Source organism: Callorhinchus milii, unplaced genomic scaffold, assembly GCF_018977255.1.
Source record: "Callorhinchus milii isolate IMCB2004 unplaced genomic scaffold, IMCB_Cmil_1.0 Scaffold30, whole genome shotgun sequence".
NCBI lineage: Eukaryota > Metazoa > Chordata > Chondrichthyes > Chimaeriformes > Callorhinchidae > Callorhinchus > Callorhinchus milii.
This window is the reverse complement of record NW_024704771.1, coordinates 979,560-999,927: the sequence shown is the minus strand read 5'-3', so window position 1 is coordinate 999,927 and position 20,368 is coordinate 979,560. Positions and strand designations below refer to the sequence as shown.

The following is a 20,368-nucleotide window of genomic DNA, read 5'->3' as shown; positions in this document are numbered from 1 at the left end:
CCAGCTCGGGTTGGCATTCCTAACATCACAGCCCCTTGAGATGTCCTGACGTGAAATGCGCTATGAAAATATAATTTGTTGTTCTTGGTGTGTGTCAGGGGGTGAGGGTTTAGGGGTGTGTGTATCGGGGGGTGAGGGATAGGGGTGTGTGTATCAGGGGGTGAGGGATAGGGTGTGTGTATCAGAGGGTGAGGGTTAAGGGTGTGTTTGTCAGGGGGTGAGGGTTAGGGGTGTGTGTGTCGGGGTGAGGGTCAATGGTGTGTGTATCATGGGGTGAGGGTTAGGGGTGTGTGTATCAGGGGGTGAGGGTAAGGGTGTGTGTATCGGGGTGAGGGTTAGAGTGTGTATCAGAGAATGAGGAGTGTGTGCAGATTGTGTTCAATCATTGGACATAAAATAATATCAAAACAAATTTATTGTAAATTGTTCGAGTATTTTGTAAGTGAACGACAATATTTTGGATATTAATATCCAGTTGAACAGTCACAGACGGGACCTCGGTTTAGTGAGGGTTAAAGATTGTTACAGTGAGTGAGAAATGTTACGGATTATAAAAGCTGTCACTGAAAACACACAGTGTTTATACCCAGTGAGACGCGGCCGCTCACTGGGGAACAACACGGCACCTGTTTATAGATATAAAAGTGATTTGGGAGATTTCAGTGAGATTCTGAGCACAGCCCCGACTGTGAGACTGGGCATTGCTGGAGAGAAAGATATCAGCGATATATATCCCTGTCTCAGAGCGTGAAGGCCAGTGAGGACGGTGCGGCTGCTCAGTGTGACAGGAGAGCTGACCCTGTGGGACGCTGCACAGGGAGGGCTCACGGAAATTTTACAACTATATTTGTTGTGGATCCCGGTTGGTCCAGTTGTGTATCCCGGACACCCGGAGTCCTGTAAGTCGGGGTTTACTGTATTGGCACTGGAATGTGCAGGTGCCGTGTTGTGGCACAGTGTCAGTGTCAGCAGCTCAGTGTCGCTGACCACAGACGGCTCTCCCGGTTCGGGATACAATGTGGAGCTGACGTCTCTCAGGGAGACTCCGCTCAGCCCCGCCCTTCACTTCCCGTCACAAACTCAGCTCAAAACTGAGAGAGAAGTACAGAATCAAACACTCGGCACTATCCAAACCTCATGGAAATAATAGTCAAATTGTCCTCCTCATTAACCTGTCACCGGCAGATTGTCAGAGGCTCAGAACCAAACCAGGGATTGAACAGAGGATAAAGTTTCTCAGTGAAAGTTTGGGTGAAAGTGTGGAGATGAGACATGTTGTCAGCGTTGTAAAATGACACCTGTCCCTCCTCATAGTCCATGTAAACCCCGATCTTCCCGGTGCTCACTGTCAGGGACAGGCGGGTGGGGGGTGACGTCAGAACCTCATAACAGTCCCCACCCACCAGCCTCACCCCCCAGACCCCATCCTCTGGTGACAATGTGATTGCTTGTTTCCTGTTGACAGACTCTGTGGCCAATCCCACAGTCCACTTTGACTTGTTGCCCACCTGCACCTCCCAGTAATGTCTCCCCGATGTGAAGCCCTCAGATCCCAGGACAATGGGATAGTTACTAAACCTCTTCGGGGAGTCAGGGAGCGACTGCAGTTCGTCTCCGCGTCTCACACTGGTCAGGTCCTCAGACAGGATGAGCCGGGGATGGGCTGAGTCAGGATCCAGAGTGACTGTAACTGGAGGGAGAATCAGACCATTAATGTCGGACACCTTTACAATCATAAATAAGATGATCTTCAGCGTCGTCACCGGGAGAGAAGCCTTTGTGTAAAACATCGACATCTCCTGGGAACAGAATCCGCAAAAAGGCTGAGAGTCTGTGTGTGTGGGGGGGGAGGGGTTTGTGTGGGGGGGAATGTGTGGGTGTGTGTGGGGGGGGGATGTGAGGGTGTGTGAAGGGGGGGACGTGAGGGTGTGTGGGGGGGAAGGTGAAGGTGTGAGTGTGTGGGAATGTCAGAGTGTTTGGGGCTGTGACGGTCTGTTTCGGGCCGGATGTGAAGGTGTCTGTGTGTGGGGGAAATGTGAGGTTGTGCGTTTGGGGGTTGGTGTGAGTCTGTGTTGGGTGGATGTGAGGGTGTGTGTGGAGAGGATGTGAGCGTGTGTGGGAGATGTGAAGTTGGGTGGGGTGTGAGGGTATGTATCGGGGGGCTGAGGGTGCGTCCGTGGGAGGGATGTGAGGGTTGTTTGTGTGGGCGTATTTGTGGGTGTGTGTGGCGGGTGATGTGAGGGTGCATGTGGGGGTGCCATGTGAGGGTGTGTATAGGGGGGGCAGTGTGAGGGTGTGTGTTGGGGGTTGAGGGTACGTGTGGGGGAATGCGAGGGTGCATGTGGGGGGAATGTTAGCGTGTGTGTGGGGAATGTGAGGGTTTGTATGTGGGGGAAGTGAGGGTGTGTCTGTGTGGGGTGGTGGTGTGTGTGTGTATGTGTGGAGGGGATGTGAGGGTGTGTGTTGGAGTGGTGTGAGACTGTGTTGGTGAATGTGAGTGTTTGTGTGTGGGGGGGATGTGAAAGTCTGTGTGGGGGGAATGTGGCTGTGTGGAGGGTTCTGTGATGATGTGTTTCTGGACGGATGTGAAGGTGTCTGTGTGGGGGGAGATGTGAGGTTGTGCGTTTGGGGGTTGGTGTGAGTCTGTGTTGGGGGGATGTGATGGTGTGTTTGGGGGTGGATGTGACGGTGTGTATCTGGGGGCGGTATGAGGGTGTGTATGTGGTGGGGGGTGTGTGAGGGAGGTGTGGGTGTGTGGGGAGGATGTGAGAGTGTTTATGGGGGGATGTGAGGGTGCATGTGGGGAGATGTAACGGTGTGTGTGAGGGGGATGCAAGGGTGTGTGTTTGTGGGGCAGAGTGTGTGTCTGTGGGGGGATGTGAGGGTGTGTGTGTGTGGGCGGGGGATATGAGTGGGTATGTGTTGGGGGGGGATGTGAGGATGTATGTGGTCAGAGAATGTGAGGGTGGAGGTGCGGTGGGGATGTGAGGGTGTATGTTTGGGGGGATGAGATGTTATGTGAAGAGGTTGTGTGTGAGAGAGTGATGTGAGGGCGTGCGTATGTGGGGGGGCTGTGAGGGTGCGTGTGTGGGGGATGTGAGGGTGTCTATGTGTGGGGGGGCTGTGAGGGGGATGTGAGGGTGTGTATGTGTGGGCGGGGGATATGAGTGGGTATGTGGTGGGGAATGTGATGGTGTGCGTGGAGGGGATGTGAGGGTGTGTGTTGCGGTGATGTGAGACTGTGTTGGGGGGATGTGAGTGTTTATGTGTGGGGGGATGTGAGAGTGTGTGGGGCGGTGTGTCAGCGTGTGTGTTGGGGGCTGAGGGTGTGTCTGTCGGGGGATGTGATTGTGTTTGTGGGGGATGTGAGGGTGTGGAGTGGAGTCAGGAGAGCGCGGGGCGGAGCCGAGGCCGAGCAGTGGGTATAAAGCCGCGACGTGAGGGGGTCACAGGGGAACCGCAGAGTTACAAAAAGTGACGTCGGCTTCACATCATAATTAAACAATCAAAACTAACACAGAATCACCAACACTAACAGCACTGACACCAACACTAACACTAACAGCACTGACACCAACACTAACACTAACACTAACAGCACTGACACCAACACTAACACTAACAGCACTGACACCAACACTAACACTAACAGCACTGACACCAACACTAACACTAACAGCACTGACACCAACACTAACACTAACAGCACTGACACCAACACTAACACTAACAGCACTGACACCAACACTAACACTAACAGCACTGACACCAACACTAACACTAACAGCACTGACACCAACACTAACACTAACAGCACTGACACCAACACTAACACTAACAGCACTGACACCAACACTAACACTAACAGCACTGACACCAACACTAACACTAACAGCACTGACACCAACACTAACACTAACAGCACTAAACACAACAAAACACTAACACTAACAGCACTGACACCAACACAACACTAACAGCACTGAACACCAACACTAACACTAACAGCACTGACACCAACACTAACACTAACAGCACTGACACCAACACTAACACTAACAGCACTGACACCAACACTAACACTAACAGCACTGAACACCAACACTAACACTTAGAAAAGCTAAAAGAAACTAATCCACAGTGAAAGTGGTTCAGGAGAAAATGTCGTGGCCGCCCCTGTCACTGACATCTTAGCCGTGACCACACAGCCTGTGGGCTGATGCCGTCCCACTGATCGCTCGCTCCCGGTCTCTGTGCGCGTTTTGGCTGCCGCCCCGACCCGAGCCTCTCCCTCCACTCTAAATGTCTCTCCTCCCAACCCCTCTATCCCTACTCCCACTCTGTACGACTCTCCCACCGCCCCTTCCCCAACCTCTCTCTCCTGGACCCCATCACCACTTCCCTCTGCTCCAGCCTGGGCAGCCTCCGCTGGGCCCATCGTGACTCCATCATTCACTCCCTCCGCACAAACGTCTCCTTAAGGCAAACACAACTTCCCCCTCCCTCATGCGTACCCTCCCAAACTCTCCACTCCCCCCACACTTCACAGCCATCTCTCCTGTATATCCTTAAATCCTCTCCATATCACCCTCTCCTCCCTCTTCTCCCACCAGCAAACCCACCGCATTTCCCTTCAAAATGTCCGTTCCCTCACAAACAAACCCCTCACCATCCATGACCTCATCCTGGATGAGCACCTCAACATTCTTGGGCTCACAGAAACCTGGCTCTCCCCCAATGACCCCGTCCCCCTCGTCGAAGTGACACCTCCAGTCTACACCTTCCACCACAACTCCCGTCCAAGCCAACGTGGCAGTGGGGTGGCCCTCATCTCCAAAGCTTCCCTTGGTCTTTCCCCAAATTCCATTGGCTGCTTCCCCTCTTTTGAGCACCTCACCCTCTTCCATCCCTCTCTCCCACTGAAAATCTTTCTGGTCTACCACCCCCCTAAGCCCCCTGGCTCCTTCCTCTCTGACATCTCTCCTCTCCCCTCTTCCCTGTCCCTCTGCTCCGAACGCCTGCTCATAATGCGTGATTTCAACCTCCACCTAAACTCCCCGTGCACCACATCTTCTGACTTCACTGCCCTCCTCTCCTCCCTAAACCTCACCATTCACATAAGTTCACCGACCCACAACCGTGGCCATGCCCTCGACCTCGCCATCACCCACAGCCTTGACATTTCCAGCCTGAGCATAATGGATAAGGCCATCTCGGACCACTTCCTCATCTCCTACTCCTCTCACATTCCTCTCTCCTCCACCAGGCCGTCAACCATACTCTACCACCCGTGGAAAAGGCTACGCCCTGAGATCATCACAAAGCCCCTCACATCCTCCGATATCCTATCCCTCTGGCCTTCCACCCGCAGAGATCCTGAATCAGCCGTCCAGCTGCTCTATAATCATCTCCTTCACCTTCAACTATCCCATCCCCCTGAAATCCAGGACCATCACCAAACCCACTCGATCCCCCGGTATAACCATCATCTCCACTCCCTAAAAANCCAATCCCGGCTGCTCGAATGCAGATATCAGAAAACTGCCCTGATAGTTCACCGCCAACTGTGGCTCGAGCATCTCCACAGATAACGCCGTTCTTTGACATGTGCAAAAATTGCCTTCTTCTCCAACATCATCTTGAAGGAAAAAACTCAGTCCCTGCCACCCTCAAAACTGCTGTCATCATCCCCCTCCTCAAAAAACCTTCCCTGGATCCCTCAAACCCCAGCCACTACCGCCCTATTTCAAATTGCCCTTCTCTGCCTAGAAAGTCCTAGAATGCATTGTTGCCAATCAACTCCGCGCACACCTCTCCTCCCACTCCCTTTTCGAACCTCTCCCGGCCAGTTTCTGCCCTGTCCATAGTACAGAGACTGCACTTGTGAAAGTCTTAAATGACATCCTCTCTGTCTGTGACCAGGGCTCCCTCTGCCTCCTTGTCCTCCTGGACCTCTCTGCTGCCTTTGACACAGTTGATCACAACATCCTCCTCCACCACCTTTCCTCCGCCATCCATCTCAGTGTGACCGCACTCTCCTGGTTTGAGTCCTACCTCACGAACTTCCAGCAGTACATCTGCACAAACGGCTTTTCCTCCCGCTCTCACTCGGTTACCTGAGGGTTACCCCAAGGAACCATTCTTGGCCCTCTCCCTAATCTATATGCTCCCTCTTGGGAATGTCATCTGCAGAGATGGAATACACTTCCACATGTATGCGGACGACACCCAACTCTATTTTTCCACCTCACTTTGCGACCCCCAGTCCCCTGATGTTCTGTCAGCTGCCTGTCAGACCTCAAGAGCTGGATGAGCGCGAATTTCCTTCAGCTGAATGTTGACAAGACAGAAGCCATACTCTTTGGCTCTCATCAATGTCTTAAATGGCACGGTTCCCACCTCCTCCACCTACCCGACCTTCCCCTAAAACTCTCCAAACCCTTCCCCACACCAGCACCGCTTTCTTCCACCTCCGACGCATCGCCCGTCTCCACCAATATCTCACCCCAAAAGCCGCTAAATCCCTGGTCCATACCTTTGTCACCTCTCGGCTGGACTATTCAAATGCCCTCCTTACCGGTCTCCCCTCCATTACTATTCATAAAATCCAGGTCATCCAGAATTCTGCCGCCCACTTTCTCACCCGCACCAAACTCCGCTCCCCGATTACCCCAATCCTTGCCAGACTGAACTGGCTGCCTGTCCCAGATCCCTCCATCTTGTCTTTGAATCCCTCCACTCCTCTGCCCCTACCTTTCTGACCTCTCTCCTCACAACAATGCCCGTTGCCTTCGCTTCACCGGGTCTGGCCTCCTCCTTGTCCCCCGATTCCTCCGCTCCACCATTGGCAGCTGTGCCTTCAGCCACTATGCCCTGAGGCTCTGGAACTCCCTTCCTCACTCCCTTCGCCTTGTGCCCTCCCTTCCTGCTTTTAGGTCTCGGCTAAAGACCTTTCTTTTGACCGTGCCTTTGGTCACCTTCTTCCCCCTCACTTGACACCAGGATCTGTTACTGTGAAGCGCTCTGAGACGCCATCCGGTATGGAGGGCACTATACAAATCCAAGTTGTTGTTTGTCAGGATGTGTCTGAGGGGCAGGTGAAGGTGTGTGTATGTGGAGGGGAGGTGAGGATGTGTGTGGTGGATGTCCGTGTATGTTTTTGTGGGAGAGGGTGAGATTGTGTGTGTGAGGGTCTTTGTGGAGCGGTATCATCCAGAATTCTGCAGCTTGTGTCCTCTCCCAAACCCTGTCACCCCCACCCTCGCCCGGCTCCACTGACTCCCCATCCTCCACAGGAACGAGTTCAAAAATCTCATCTTCACCTTCAACGGCTTTGCTCCTTCCTACCTCTGTGAGAGTGCACTGATAGGATCGCACGGTTGGTAGACAGGTGGCAGATACAGATTGTTACCCTGTGGTCTGTCAAGGATTTCTGAATTTCACACTTTATATGATATTAAATATCTTACCTGCATAACTTCTGTACAACCCAAATTGGGTCTTTTCTGTAAAATAAAGGAAGTTCAGTTGGTATAGATTTATTTGATGAGGATGGTTTTATACGGTTTTGCCAGTCACATTTTCTCTGTTCCCCAAACTGCTTTATATTCCCCTCCTCGCTCCCGCTCCCCATTAATATATTTTAACATTTATTCGGGGAAAGGGGAGTGACAGAATGGCTCTTTATCAAACTGACCCAAATACCTTACCTAATTCTGTGAGAACCTCCTCGTAACCTGTAAGAAAGCAGAATGTTGTCAGCTGTTATCATTAAGACATGTAGCTGTTGATGGATAAAAAGGCACAAATTATAACCTTTAGTAAACCCTGCAATGAGAAGCTTGGCAGACTGTGTTATCTGATCTTAGAAACGTGCAGCTCAACTGCATGGAACGAGTTACGACTGATTCCATGAAGGAAGTAAGCCCGAATCAACAGATGTATGCGCAGACTGGTTCCATGAAGGAAGTAAACCCGAATCAACAGATATATGCGCAGACTAACCGCAGCCTTGGAGTATGAGACAATGGATAGTTGCCCAATACACATCCTATGTCTCGACCACATTGTCACCTATGACCAAATCTAACGATTGGAGGAGAAGGATCCTCCCCATACTTGTATAAATGCCATTGTTGAATCCTACAACGGGGTCGTCAGCTTGGTGAAGCTACGACCCTAACTCTGTACCAGACTGAACTGACTGGTCCTGAGTTAGTTGAATAAATGTACTCTTAGTGATTGAACTGTGTGACTGTGTTTATTGCTTGAATGAACTAACATCCAATTGCAGAAGTATACAAAGAAGGTAGAAACGGAAAATTATCCAACATTGGGGGCTCGTCCGGGATCTCAATATCTTACGCCTTCGGGTGAGTATAGTCAGGTCCGGAGGAATCGGACACCAGGGATCGAAGAGGATCTAGAGGCTGGTACGTAGAGGTCGAGACTGACTCACCTAGGAAAGGGTAAGTGACGAGATCATTTTAAATTCTGCAAGAATGGGGTGTGTAGGCAGTAAAGGGGACTGTCGCAGCAGTTGTTGTAAGAAAGAAACCCGAGAATTAGTGAGTCGAAATGCGAAGGTTATGAATAAGGTAGTAGAAGGAAGTGGTGATTGGGAAACAATGTGGAAACGTAAATTTGGATTTGATGGGCGATTAAAACCTGAGAGTACACAAGAATTATTGAATAAAATAAAAGAGAAAAGTGGAGATGATAAGAAAAAACAATTGAAATATCATTATGGGGAAGCACAAGTATGGCATATGAAAGCCACGGAATATCGACGGCTGGGTGAATTGACAGAAACCAAAACAAAACTATTGGCTTACACAGGGAAGGAGGATTTAGAGACTCCAGCCTCTCAACGCCCGGAAAATGGGCATGGTGCTCCACCAGCGTATGGGTCAGAACAGCCCACGGCACCTTTAAACCGAGCATATAATCCGAGGACGCCAAACAATGCTGACCCATATGTCAGATGGCTCCATGATAATTATCAAAACAAATCCGCACTCCCGAGCTCCCCTTCAAACCCACCTATGCAGGTAAATGTAGGAACAGCAGGGAATTTCCCAATGATACAAGTGGCAGACGGACAGGGGAACACCCAGTACGTGTATAGGGCATGGGGAATGGAGGATGTTAAGAGGGCAATGATCGCCTGTCCCCATCCCAATCAAGGGGGAACCGAATTTCGAGATTTTATGTATCAAACCATGGCAAGTTACAGGCTAAATAGTTTAGAAACCGAGCAGTGCATAAGAGAGGTGTTGCGTCAGGAATGGTGTCAGGTCGGGGGAGATTGGACAGCATTAGACAATGAGGGAGCACCAAGAATGTATGACCGTCCACCGGTAGCAGCAAACCGCTCCCAGCATGATTATTGGGGACCCTTCGACCAATTAATGGGGAGAATAGTTACATTTTATAGAGCCAGATGTAACTATTCGGCGATAACGGATTGTATTCAGGGAAAAGACGAAACGTGTATGCAATACTATACGCGATTGCGCAAGGTGTTTAATTCCAATAGTGGAATCGAACCACCACATCCACATGATGATACTGGAGTTTGGGCACAACAAATTAAGAATGCATTTCTGGCGGGAATGGTGCCCCATATTTCAAAATTGGTAAAACAACATCTAATAACATGGAGTACAGGGGCACTCCAGCCAGTATTAGATCATGCCATCCATTTTGAACGAATAACAAGGGAAGAGAAGAGGAATAATAGGCATAATGAGGGATTTATATCACAAGAAGTTAATAAACAACCATGGCAGAATAGAAAGAGGAAGCAAAAGAACAATAATGGGGGAGAATGTTATGTTTGTGGGAAAATGGGACACTGGGCAAGGGATTGTCCAAACCGGTGGAAGTCCCAAAAGCCCGAAGAAGAAGGAGAGGAGGAGAGAGAGGAGACTGAACGTATATTGGCGTTAATACAGTCTCCTGGGAGTGCTTGGTTGACATTAAGAGTGAATGGAATTGACATACCGTTTTTATGCGATTCAGGAGCATGTAGAACGGTTATTACGATGAGAGACGCAACTTTTCCTTATAAAAAGAGTCAGGAAAAAATTGATATTCGGTCAGCGTCCGGAGACTTAGAAACACAATGCGTCACGGAACCTCTTGAATTCTGTTACAAGAATAAAGAGACTGTAGAAGCACAAGTGGTTATATCAATGACATGCCCGGTTAATTTACTAGGGAGAGATGTGTTAACTAAACTCAAGTTAGGAGTGATACCTATGGGTGACGACCGATGGGAAGCAGTTAAGGTTACGTACAAAAAAAAAATTGAAGATACCCTAATTATCCAAGAAAGGGGGGAACCACAATACTATTATGCCCTACAGTTAAAGGAAGGGCCAGGACAATTCCAACAGGAACTGCTTAGATTGGCACACCAGCGGGTCATGGAACAAAGTGACTTCCACCTGCCTGAGGATCTGCACTGTACCATGTGGTACCGTGAAAAAGGGGGAAGTTCGTTGCCATATGAGAGACATTTCAAATTGGGAAGTTCCACACGATTAACGATTCAATGTATATATTGGAATGCAACTGATATGGGAGGGAAAGTTTTACTCCAACCGTTAGATGATCAGCTATACCAGGGAGAAGGGAACCCCCATGTATCAATTGCAAAGAGATGCAAAAAGTCATGGCAACAAGTGGGTAACCTGGTAGATTGTGGGATAAAAGCACAGGATTGGGAAGAGACTCAGGATGCAGGGATATGGTATTCCCCGAGGACAGGTCTCTACTCACAATGTTTGAATTGGGTGTATCAATGTGAAAGAGTTAGGAAGATGCACTCAGGGAAGATGGTTCCCTGACTGTTAGGAGTGGAAATAGAACAGGAGGCGGAGTTGAATGCTCTGCCTGATGCTCTATGGTCCAAAGGATCAGCTGACGTAGGACTAATAAAAGGGATTGAACCTATTAAAATCATACCAAAAGGAACACACCGCCCATACCAACGGCAGTATCCTATGAAACCAGAGGCCATTGAAGGAATTGAACCCATAATTAAGGAACTTAAGGAGAAGGGCATCATAGTGGATTGCCCTGACTCTCCATGTAACACCCCCCTGTTCCCAGTAAAAAAGGTAGCGCCATCACAAGGGTGGCGATTGGTTCAGGATTTACAGGCTGTAAATAAGGCAGTGATTCCCCGGACCCCAGTTGTACCCGACCCCAATACCTTGCTGAACAATTTGCGACCTGATACAGCTTGGTTTACAGTAATTGATTTAGCAAATGCGTTTTTTTCTATTCCGGTTGACAAGGCCTCCCAATTTTGGTTTGCCTTCACATTTTTGGGAAGGAAATATACGTACACCAGATGTCCACAGGGATTTGTTGAATCCCCGGCCATATTCTCACAATGTATGGAAAGTAATCTGGCAAAATTTGAGCCCCCGGGTGGCAGTCAAGTTTTGTTGTATGTAGATGACATACTTATATGTTCCCCATCCAACGAAATTTGCCGCCAAGATTCTCTGGCCTGCTTAAAATTTTTGGGAGAATGGGGACATAAAGTGAGCCGAAAAAAGTTGCAATATTGTTTACCCGAGGTCAAATATCTGGGCCATGCAATTTCTAGGGAAGGAAAATCCTTATTAAAAGACAGAAAGCTTGCAATAATGCAAGCTCCGCGACCCGAAACTAAACAACAGATGATGTCATTTTTAGGAATGACTAACTTCTGCCGTGCATGGATCTCTTCATATGCGGAGCTAACTCAGCCCTTGTTAGGGCTGATTTATGATGCCCCTATGAAGGCACAGGATGCAATTGAATGGAATCCAGAGGCTATAAAGGCATTTGAAATTATAAAAACCATTTTATCTGGGGCAGAGACCCTGGCGCATCCTGACCCTGCAAGGCCATATACTCAAACTGTTTGCGTTAAAAATGGGTTTATGGCATCTGTCCTATTACAACCATTTGGAACACGGATGAGGCCCGTGGCTTACTACTCACACCGACTGGATCCGGTGGCTCGAGGCCTTCCTTGCTGCTTACAAGCAGTGGAAGCAGCAGCCCTGGCTGTTCGCGCATCATTGCCCCTGGTCCTATACCAACCATTGAAGTTGTTGGTGCCGCATGCAGTCTCGGTATTATTGCTCCAAACTAAACACGCTTTCCTATCGCCAGCACGCCAGCTGTCCTGTATGGCCACATTGCTAACCTGCCCAAATGTAACCATTGAACGATGTACAGTATTGAATCCGGCAACCTTGCTGCCGGTACCCTCCGAGGGTAGCCCGCATGACTGTTTGGAAGAAACCTCACAGTCAGTGGCGGCGCGAGTGGATTTGGCGGATACAAGGTTTGAGAATGCAGATGTGACATACTTTGTGGACGGTTCATGCAAAAAGGATACGGGGGGCCGTTCCCAAAGCAGTTACGCTGTATGCACTCAGGACACAGTAATAGAAGCAGCCAGACTCCCAGCAGGATATTCGGCACAAATGGCTGAACTTGTGGCGCTTACCCGAGCTTGCGTACTGGGGAAGGGAAAAGTTGTTAATATCTATACAGACTCACAATATGCCCATTCCACTTGCCACATATTTGCTGGACAGTGGCGAAATCGGGGTATGGTTACCTCCACAGGGAAACCAATTTGCCATGCTGATTTAATATTGAACCTAATTGATGCATTACAACTCCCAAAACAATTAGCGATACTTAAGTGTGTTGCCCACACTTCTGCGAAGGACCTGGTGTCAAAGGGAAATGCCTTTGCAGATAAAACTGCCCAGGCAGTGCCCCTCGCAGAAGTATTAGTGTCACAAACACCACCCTCGATTGACATGGCATTGATTAAAGCAATGCAATCAGAGGCAGGCACCCTTGAGAAGCGAGGATGGAAAAACATGGGATGCAAACTAAACACATTCGGCATATGGGTTGGAAACACTGGACTGCCAGTTTTACCACGATCATTGTTTCCCATTGCAGCAGGATTGAGCCATGGCAAATGCCATGTCTCAAAAGGAGGGATGAGGACAATGATAGACCAACAATATACGACATTCGGACTAACCACTTATTTACAAAAATTTTGTCAACAATGTATAACATGTTTACGCAATAACCCACAAGGACAACTAAAATGTAAACAAGGCAAGATTCCATTGGCAAAAGAACCCTTCTCTCATTGGATGATGGATTTCATCCATCTGAACGTATGCGAAGGAAAGAAATATTGCCTAGTAATGGTATGTCCTTTCTCGGGTTGGGTAGAAGCTTTCCCCACCACCCATGTGGATGCAGTAACAGTGGCAAAGATATTATGCAGAGAAATAATACCAAGATGGGGTATCCCGCGAATATTATACAGTGATAATGGGCCGGAATTTAAGAATGAGGTCCTAAGAAATGTGGGGATCCACTTGGGGATAACCTTAAAGAACCACTGTGCCTACCATCCAGAGTCTGCAGGAATGGTAGAAAGACATAACGGGACACTTAAAAATAAGCTGAAGAAAGCCATGGAAACCACAGGGAAGGGTTGGGTGGCATGTCTACCGTTAGCACTGACAAGTATGAGAATTACACCTGGGAGCAAAAAACTCTCCCCGTATGAAATTGTTATGGGTAGAGCATATTATATGCCTCAGCTGGGAGAACGTACAGAATTGGAGGAGGCCGGACTTGCAGGATACATGAAAAAAATGTTTCAGAATAAAATGACTATGAGAAATGTATTACCTCCCCAGGAACTGAATGAGAACACCGAGCCATGCCCACTGCAGCCAGGAGATTGGACACTGATTAAAGACATCAAAAGGAAGCATTGGCATCAACCAAAGTGGACAGGACCATATCAGGTGCTACTAACCACACCAACAGCAGTACGGATTGCAGAACGAAACACCTGGGTCCACGTTAGCCACTGCAAGAAGACATCACCACTGTAAGGAGCAACTAGCAAGATGGCATGGCTACGGATTCTCAGTTTTGGACTATGGTTTGGACTGGTAACACGTCTGGGGAGGAATACATATCTCTTAGCTGCACATAAGGCAGTAAAGGCGTCAAATGTGACAGGGTGTTGGGTGTGCACCCAAATACCCCATAGTTCACAGACTGGTTTTCTCCTCTATGCGATTCCGCTGACAAAAGCAGAAACTGTGTTAGGACTCCAAGCAGGAGTCACTTTCAACATAAGTGGGCTCTGGGGAAATGAGACACTATCATGTGAAAAACAGAACAGTACAAGGTATGTGCGAAGGTTTGACCATGATAAGATATCGCCAGGGTTTAAGGTGAGCAATATACCAGGCCAGATTTGCTTTATTAAGGAGGGGAAGGGAACAGAGGTGGGAAATAGCACATGCAGTTACAGGATATCTCTAGGATGGGTTGGTGTCCCAGACATGTCAGAAAAAGCTTACAGGAACCAAGTGGAATATCTAATTGGTGGGCGTCCTTATTTGAAGGATGGAGAGCCTGGGTTCTTAAAGCAGGGGTTGTGTTACTGGTATTATTACTGGGGATTTGTGTCCTTATTCACCTTATTAAAGTGTGCGTCACTAAGTGTGTGGGGGTAACACCATCACTTACGATGGAGGTGGTGTCAGACGATAATCTGTCAGACGATGATGATATGAAGGATTATTATTCTGACCCATGAAAGCAAGGTACAATTGATCCCATCTATGACGATGCATCTTTAAATTGTCACAAGGCAACAAGAGGCATCCGAGAAAATAAATTGGGGACTGTACCGGCACATGGCAATGTTAATAAAGATTATAAAAGGAGGGAATGATGGATAAAAAGGCACAAATTATAACCTTTAGTAAACCCTGCAATGAGAAGCTTGGCAGACTGTGTTATCTGATCTTAGAAACGTGCAGCTCAACTGCATGGAACCAGTTACGACTGATTCCATGAAGGAAGTAAGCCCGAATCAACAGATGTATGCGCAGACTGGTTCCATGAAGGAAGTAAACCTGAATCAACAGATATATGCGCAGACTAACCGCAGCCTTGGAGTATGAGACAATGGATAGTTGCCCAATACACATCCTATGTCTCGACCACATTGTCACCTATGACCAAATCTAACGATTGGAGGAGAAGGATCCTCCCCATACTTGTATAAATGCCATTGTTAAATCCTACAACGGGGTCGTCAGCTTGGTGAAGCTACGACCCTAACTCTGTACCAGACTGAACTGACTGGTCCTGAGTTATTTGAATAAATGTACTCTTAGTGATTGAACTGTGTGACTGTGTTTATTGCTTGAATGAACTAACATCCAATTGCAGAAGTATACAAAGAAGGTAGAAACGGAAAATTATCCAACAGCTGTGTGCCCTGTGTGGTCTGTATGAGGTCTGGGTGTGGTGTAGTTGTGGTTTGGGTGGTATAGATTTGGTGTAGGTGAGGTCTGGGTTTGATCTGTGTATGGCGTAGATGAGGTCTGGGTGTGATTTGGGTGCGGTGTCCCTCTGGGAGAAGCGATGTGGACTAATTTAGATCTTGAAACTGAGTGGACAGGTTGATTGATCGGGGGGAGGGGGGGTCAGTTATATATAAATATATGGGCTGCTGATCAGACAACAAGATCAGAGTTTGCTGTGGGCAAACACCATGTCACCATAATGTGGTCATCGTTAGTTGAAACACACTGATGTCCTGAGTCAAGAGGAACTCAAACGAGAACATCACAGGAGCGTCCAGTCATGACAACTGACTGCTATTGGTCAGTAATCAGATTCCTTCACACAATATAAAGTCAGTATTTTACGACAGATGACAGTGTGGATGACACCAAGTAATGTAGTAAATACAATACCAGTGTATGTAGCACTTGGTCTATCAGTACCTTCCCCAGGTACAGTCACATACCATTCTCCAGCCACACACTAACAGCTGTTGTGCCCAGCGCCTGAGGCACAGGATTGGACTGGCATCTCTACAACCTCAACATGGCATCACAGCTTTAGTGACCGTGCAGAGGGCGATGAGCAGGAGTCGGGCTCAGTGCTCACACTCACTGTGTCTGGTTCTAGTCTGTAGCTCTCTCAAGTGACTTGTTCATGTGAGAGTCTAGACAGCCAGTGTTGGTTGGCTATTCAACCATTGAGGGCCTCACAGCCTGATCCTCTCCTCACCCGGTATTTACAGAAAGCCTGGGATGGGAGTGGGGGAGGAATCCCTGAATGTGATGAGGCACAGTGACTTTGGCTTATTGTCTATCCATATCCGGGCCCTGAGGCCATGTGTAGAGCCCCTCCCTCCCCGACTGAGATCAGATACCTCAGCACAGACCAGGCTGGGACCTTCTGTCTGTACATCTTTGTGCTAAATCTGGGGTGGGATCTGAGCAGTTCTGAATTGTGTCATTTATACTATATTAATGTCTTACCTGCATAACTGTGGATTCTGGCCTTGACTGGAAATGAAAGAAAATTTAGTTAGAATCAATTTGTTCAATTGAGATTGTTTTATACAGTTGTGTTTATGCGTCATTACACAATCATTTTCTTTATTGCATTAATATTCCAGAGTCCTGTAGCTCAGTGGTTAGAGCACTCGCCTTGGAAGAAAGAGAGGAACTGGGTTTGATTCCTGGTAGGGTGAAACGTTGGGCAAGTTTCCTTACTCCACCTGCCTCTGTTTACCTCGCAGGAAGTAGGAACCCAATCGTTAGTCGATTAGTGGATCCCTTTCTGGGGGTAATAATTTCTTCCCCAAAAATAGTAATTTGGTGATTTATCCATGACTGTTTGTGGGACACTGCTGTCTGTGTGTAATTAGCAGTTGCGATGTGCCCAGAAAATATAGTCAATTCTCCTTGCAGTATATTCTGTGAAGCGCTTTGAGACGTCTCAACGAAGTGATGAAGCATTGTATTCAATCAAGTCTCTTACCAAACCCCACAAGAAGATCCTTGCAGCCTGAGAGAAAACACAAGTTTATCAGCTGGGCTCAGGAGCTCATTATCAGGGCGTCACTAACACAACTCGCAACGGTGAGTCCACTTGACACAACAGTCTCTGCTACACCCACCCGTCCTGTCACACATACGGTATTTTTTGGGATGCACATCTACAGTGTGATGTGTGCACTTTACACAACTGGAAATTAGACTGAAAATTAGGTTATGAGCGATATTTTGTTAATCACTTGATAAACCTGCATTTTGCTGATAATTTCTACACATCGTCAATTAGAGCAACTTTCTCCGCACACTGACAATGTGGGGTGTATAACCAGCCTGTAATGTAGGATCTCTATAACCAGCCTGTAATGTGGGGTCTCTATAACCAGCCTGTAATGTAGGATCTCTATAACCAGCCTGTAATGTGGGGTCTCTATAACCAGCCTGTAATGTGGGGTCTATAACCAGCCTGTAATGTGGGGTCTATAACCAGCCTGTAATGTGGGGTCTATAACCAGCCTGTAATGTGGGGTGTATAACCAGCCTGTAATGTGGGGTGTATAACCAGCCTGTAATGTGGGGTGTATAACCAGCCTGTAATGTGGGGTGTATAACCAGCCTGTAATGTGGGGTCTATAACCAGCCTGTAATGTGGGGTCTATAACCAGCCTGTAATGTGGGGTCTATAACCAGCCTGTAATGTGGGGTCTATAACCAGCCTGTAATGTGCGGTCTATAACCAGCCTGTAATGTGGGGTCTATAACCAGCCTGTAATGTGGGGTGTATAACCAGACTGCAATGTGGGGTAACTTACATTTACAACTGCCAACGACCTGCCACTCTGGAGAGAAACAGAAGTTTTAATTTAATAAGATTTTGCTTATAATTTCATCTTTTGTAAACTTCAATATATGTTATTCCTGACAATCTATTGTTGGGATGTATCAAAAGATCAATAGAAAGTGGAAATAGTGGGGTTATCGGGTCACTTTGTAAGTCATTGGTGAGACTGTATTAAGAGTATGATCTCACCAATGATCCTGTGGAGTCCTGTAGCTCAGTGGTTGGAGCACTCCCCTTGCAAGCGAGAAACCTGGGTTCAATTCCCACAGGGAAAAACCATGGGCAAGTTTCCTTACTCCACACACCTGATAATAATCCCTCCAGAAAGGAAAATAATAATAAATTGGTCACTTCAATCCTTGACTGTTTGTGGGACGCTGCTGTGCCTTTCGCTCACAAATATACAGTAAATTCACTTTACTGTACATTGTGTGAAGCGCTTTGAAACGTCTAGAAGATGTGAAAAGCACTATATCAAATGCAAGGATTATTATTGAGTAGATTCTTTCAAACACAGATTAGAAATGTTCTTTTAGGAAATAACATTATGGGATATGCGTGCGACTGCCAGGAAGGTGGAAGGCAAACTGGATGGATATTGGGCTTTTTTCCTCCAGCATTTCTTCTGTTCTACTGTAATCTATCGGTGTAACTCAATATCTGGGTTCAGATCTCTCCAGGTTACAGAGTCTGACAAACTGATCACATTTGTAGATGTGAGATGACTGAACTGTACATTGAAAGTTCACGTCAAACTTTGCTTATAATCTTAATATAATCGTATTTCTTACATTTAATTTATTATCTTTATCAGAGGTGATAATAATTGATCCTTTGAGAAGCAGCACAATTCTACATCAATAACATCAACAACAGTAAATGAGGATAAAGTCATCAAGTACCTGATTTGGTGAATTGTTTTTTCAGTTCTGAAAGGAAACAATATATTTATTGATTGTTTATTTCCACAAATCACCCCCCACTGTTACACACTGAACCTATTCACAGTCTTGTGATTCAGCTGATAAACAACCCTTCACCACTGAGGCTTCAGGATCTCACCAAATCCCAATCAGAGTTTGTTTTCACCAATTAAAAAAAACACATGGACTTAGTTTTGGTCAGAGTCTGACACACACACAAACCCATCACTGGGGTTAAGAGTCTCCAAACCAAACTATTCGGAGTTCCACAAACTGTGTGTAGAGTTTCCGTGTCTGTCTGATACAGAATGAACCCTCTCCCCAGCGCCATGCTCCCGGGTTTACTAATGTTTAGACATGGGTTGTCCAGAAGCAAGGCTTGTGGTCCACAGAGGATGGATTGAGGGGAATTGCTCATGTTTTTCCTGCTGAAACCTCACAGCTTATCATTATCCAAAGTTCTCACTAACCCCCTTTCCCACTGACCCTTCCCAGAATCATCCGGTTAAAACAAGGGGAGGCGCGATGAGAAGGAAACTTATTTCACGCTCCAGGAGATTAAAACTTACCCAGTGTTTTTTTCATGTATTTTAGGTCTAAAGAAAGAAACAAATATTAATAAACAATGTAAAGTTTCTCACGAGACTGAAAGCCATTGAGTGAAGACGGTTTGAATGTTGAAGTCAGTCGTCATTGATTGATTCACTTATGGGACATCATCACTGATGGAATTCCATCATAAACACTTAGTGCCAATAACACAATGTACTGTACCTTGTTTGGCAGATTTCAGTTCATTATCTTTAAAACAAAAGAAAAGGTTTTAGAAAATGTAATTTTAAATTTTTGAAAAAAAGTTAACAAACTTATCTGGTTTATTTTATTCAGTTTCTTTATTTTCCTTTAAGCTCAAACTTTCCAAACTCACTGTGATAGGAGGATACGTGCTCACATCAAATGAAGGAAATTAAATCAGTAAACAAATCAAAAATATAAGATTTTCTTCCTTATCTATTGTTATTTCACAATTTGTATTGTAATTCACATTAAGAATGGGGATTTTTTGCACTGTAGAAACTGACAAAACTGATTAAACATTTACAATCTCAATAAGTGAATAATGATAATATTAATAATCCTTAACATTTGGTACATTACCCACAACAAACTCCAAACCCCGTCACTCCAGCCCTTGCCGGGCTCCACCGGCTCCCTATCACTGAACAGATCCATTTCAAGATCCTCACACTCACTGACAAATCACCTCATGTCCAGCACCTCCCTAACTCTCCGACCTGCTCACACCCCACTCCTCTACCCACCCCTTCATTTGGCCGTCTCTGGCTTCCTGCTCATCCCTGAATCCCATGTTTTTTAAATCACTCATTGTATCAGAATGATTTAATTTGTGTTAAAGTGTAAGTTTCACTTTCTCTCTACAGTCAAAACACAATGAAATTCTCCTAATCTGCACAGAATCATCACACATTTCTTCACTCCACAGGAGGTGGGTTTAGTTCAGGTTGTTCTGTGACTCTTTTTGTGTGTGTGCACATTCGTGTGTGTGCATGTGTCTGTGTGTGTGTGCATGTGTGTGTTTGTGTGCGCATGTGTCTGGGTGTGCATGTGTCTGGGTGTGTTTGTGTGTGCATGTGTCTGTGTGTGTGTGCATGTGT

At 46.9% G+C, this 20,368-nt stretch overlaps 1 protein-coding gene across 2 annotated transcripts in view; it reads right to left on the bottom strand.

Moving 5' to 3' along the window:
- Window positions 1-417: 417 nt before the first annotated feature.
- The window catches only part of LOC103172714 (butyrophilin subfamily 1 member A1-like), a 69,089-nt gene continuing 49,138 nt past the window's right edge, over window positions 418-20,368 (bottom strand). For both annotated transcript variants that reach the window (XM_042344811.1, XM_042344812.1), the window contains exon 13: window positions 418-1,690. In XM_042344811.1, the coding sequence (XP_042200745.1) occupies window positions 1,176-1,690 (515 nt within the window). In that variant the 3' untranslated portion in view covers window positions 418-1,175. The remainder of the gene's footprint in view (window positions 1,691-20,368) is intronic.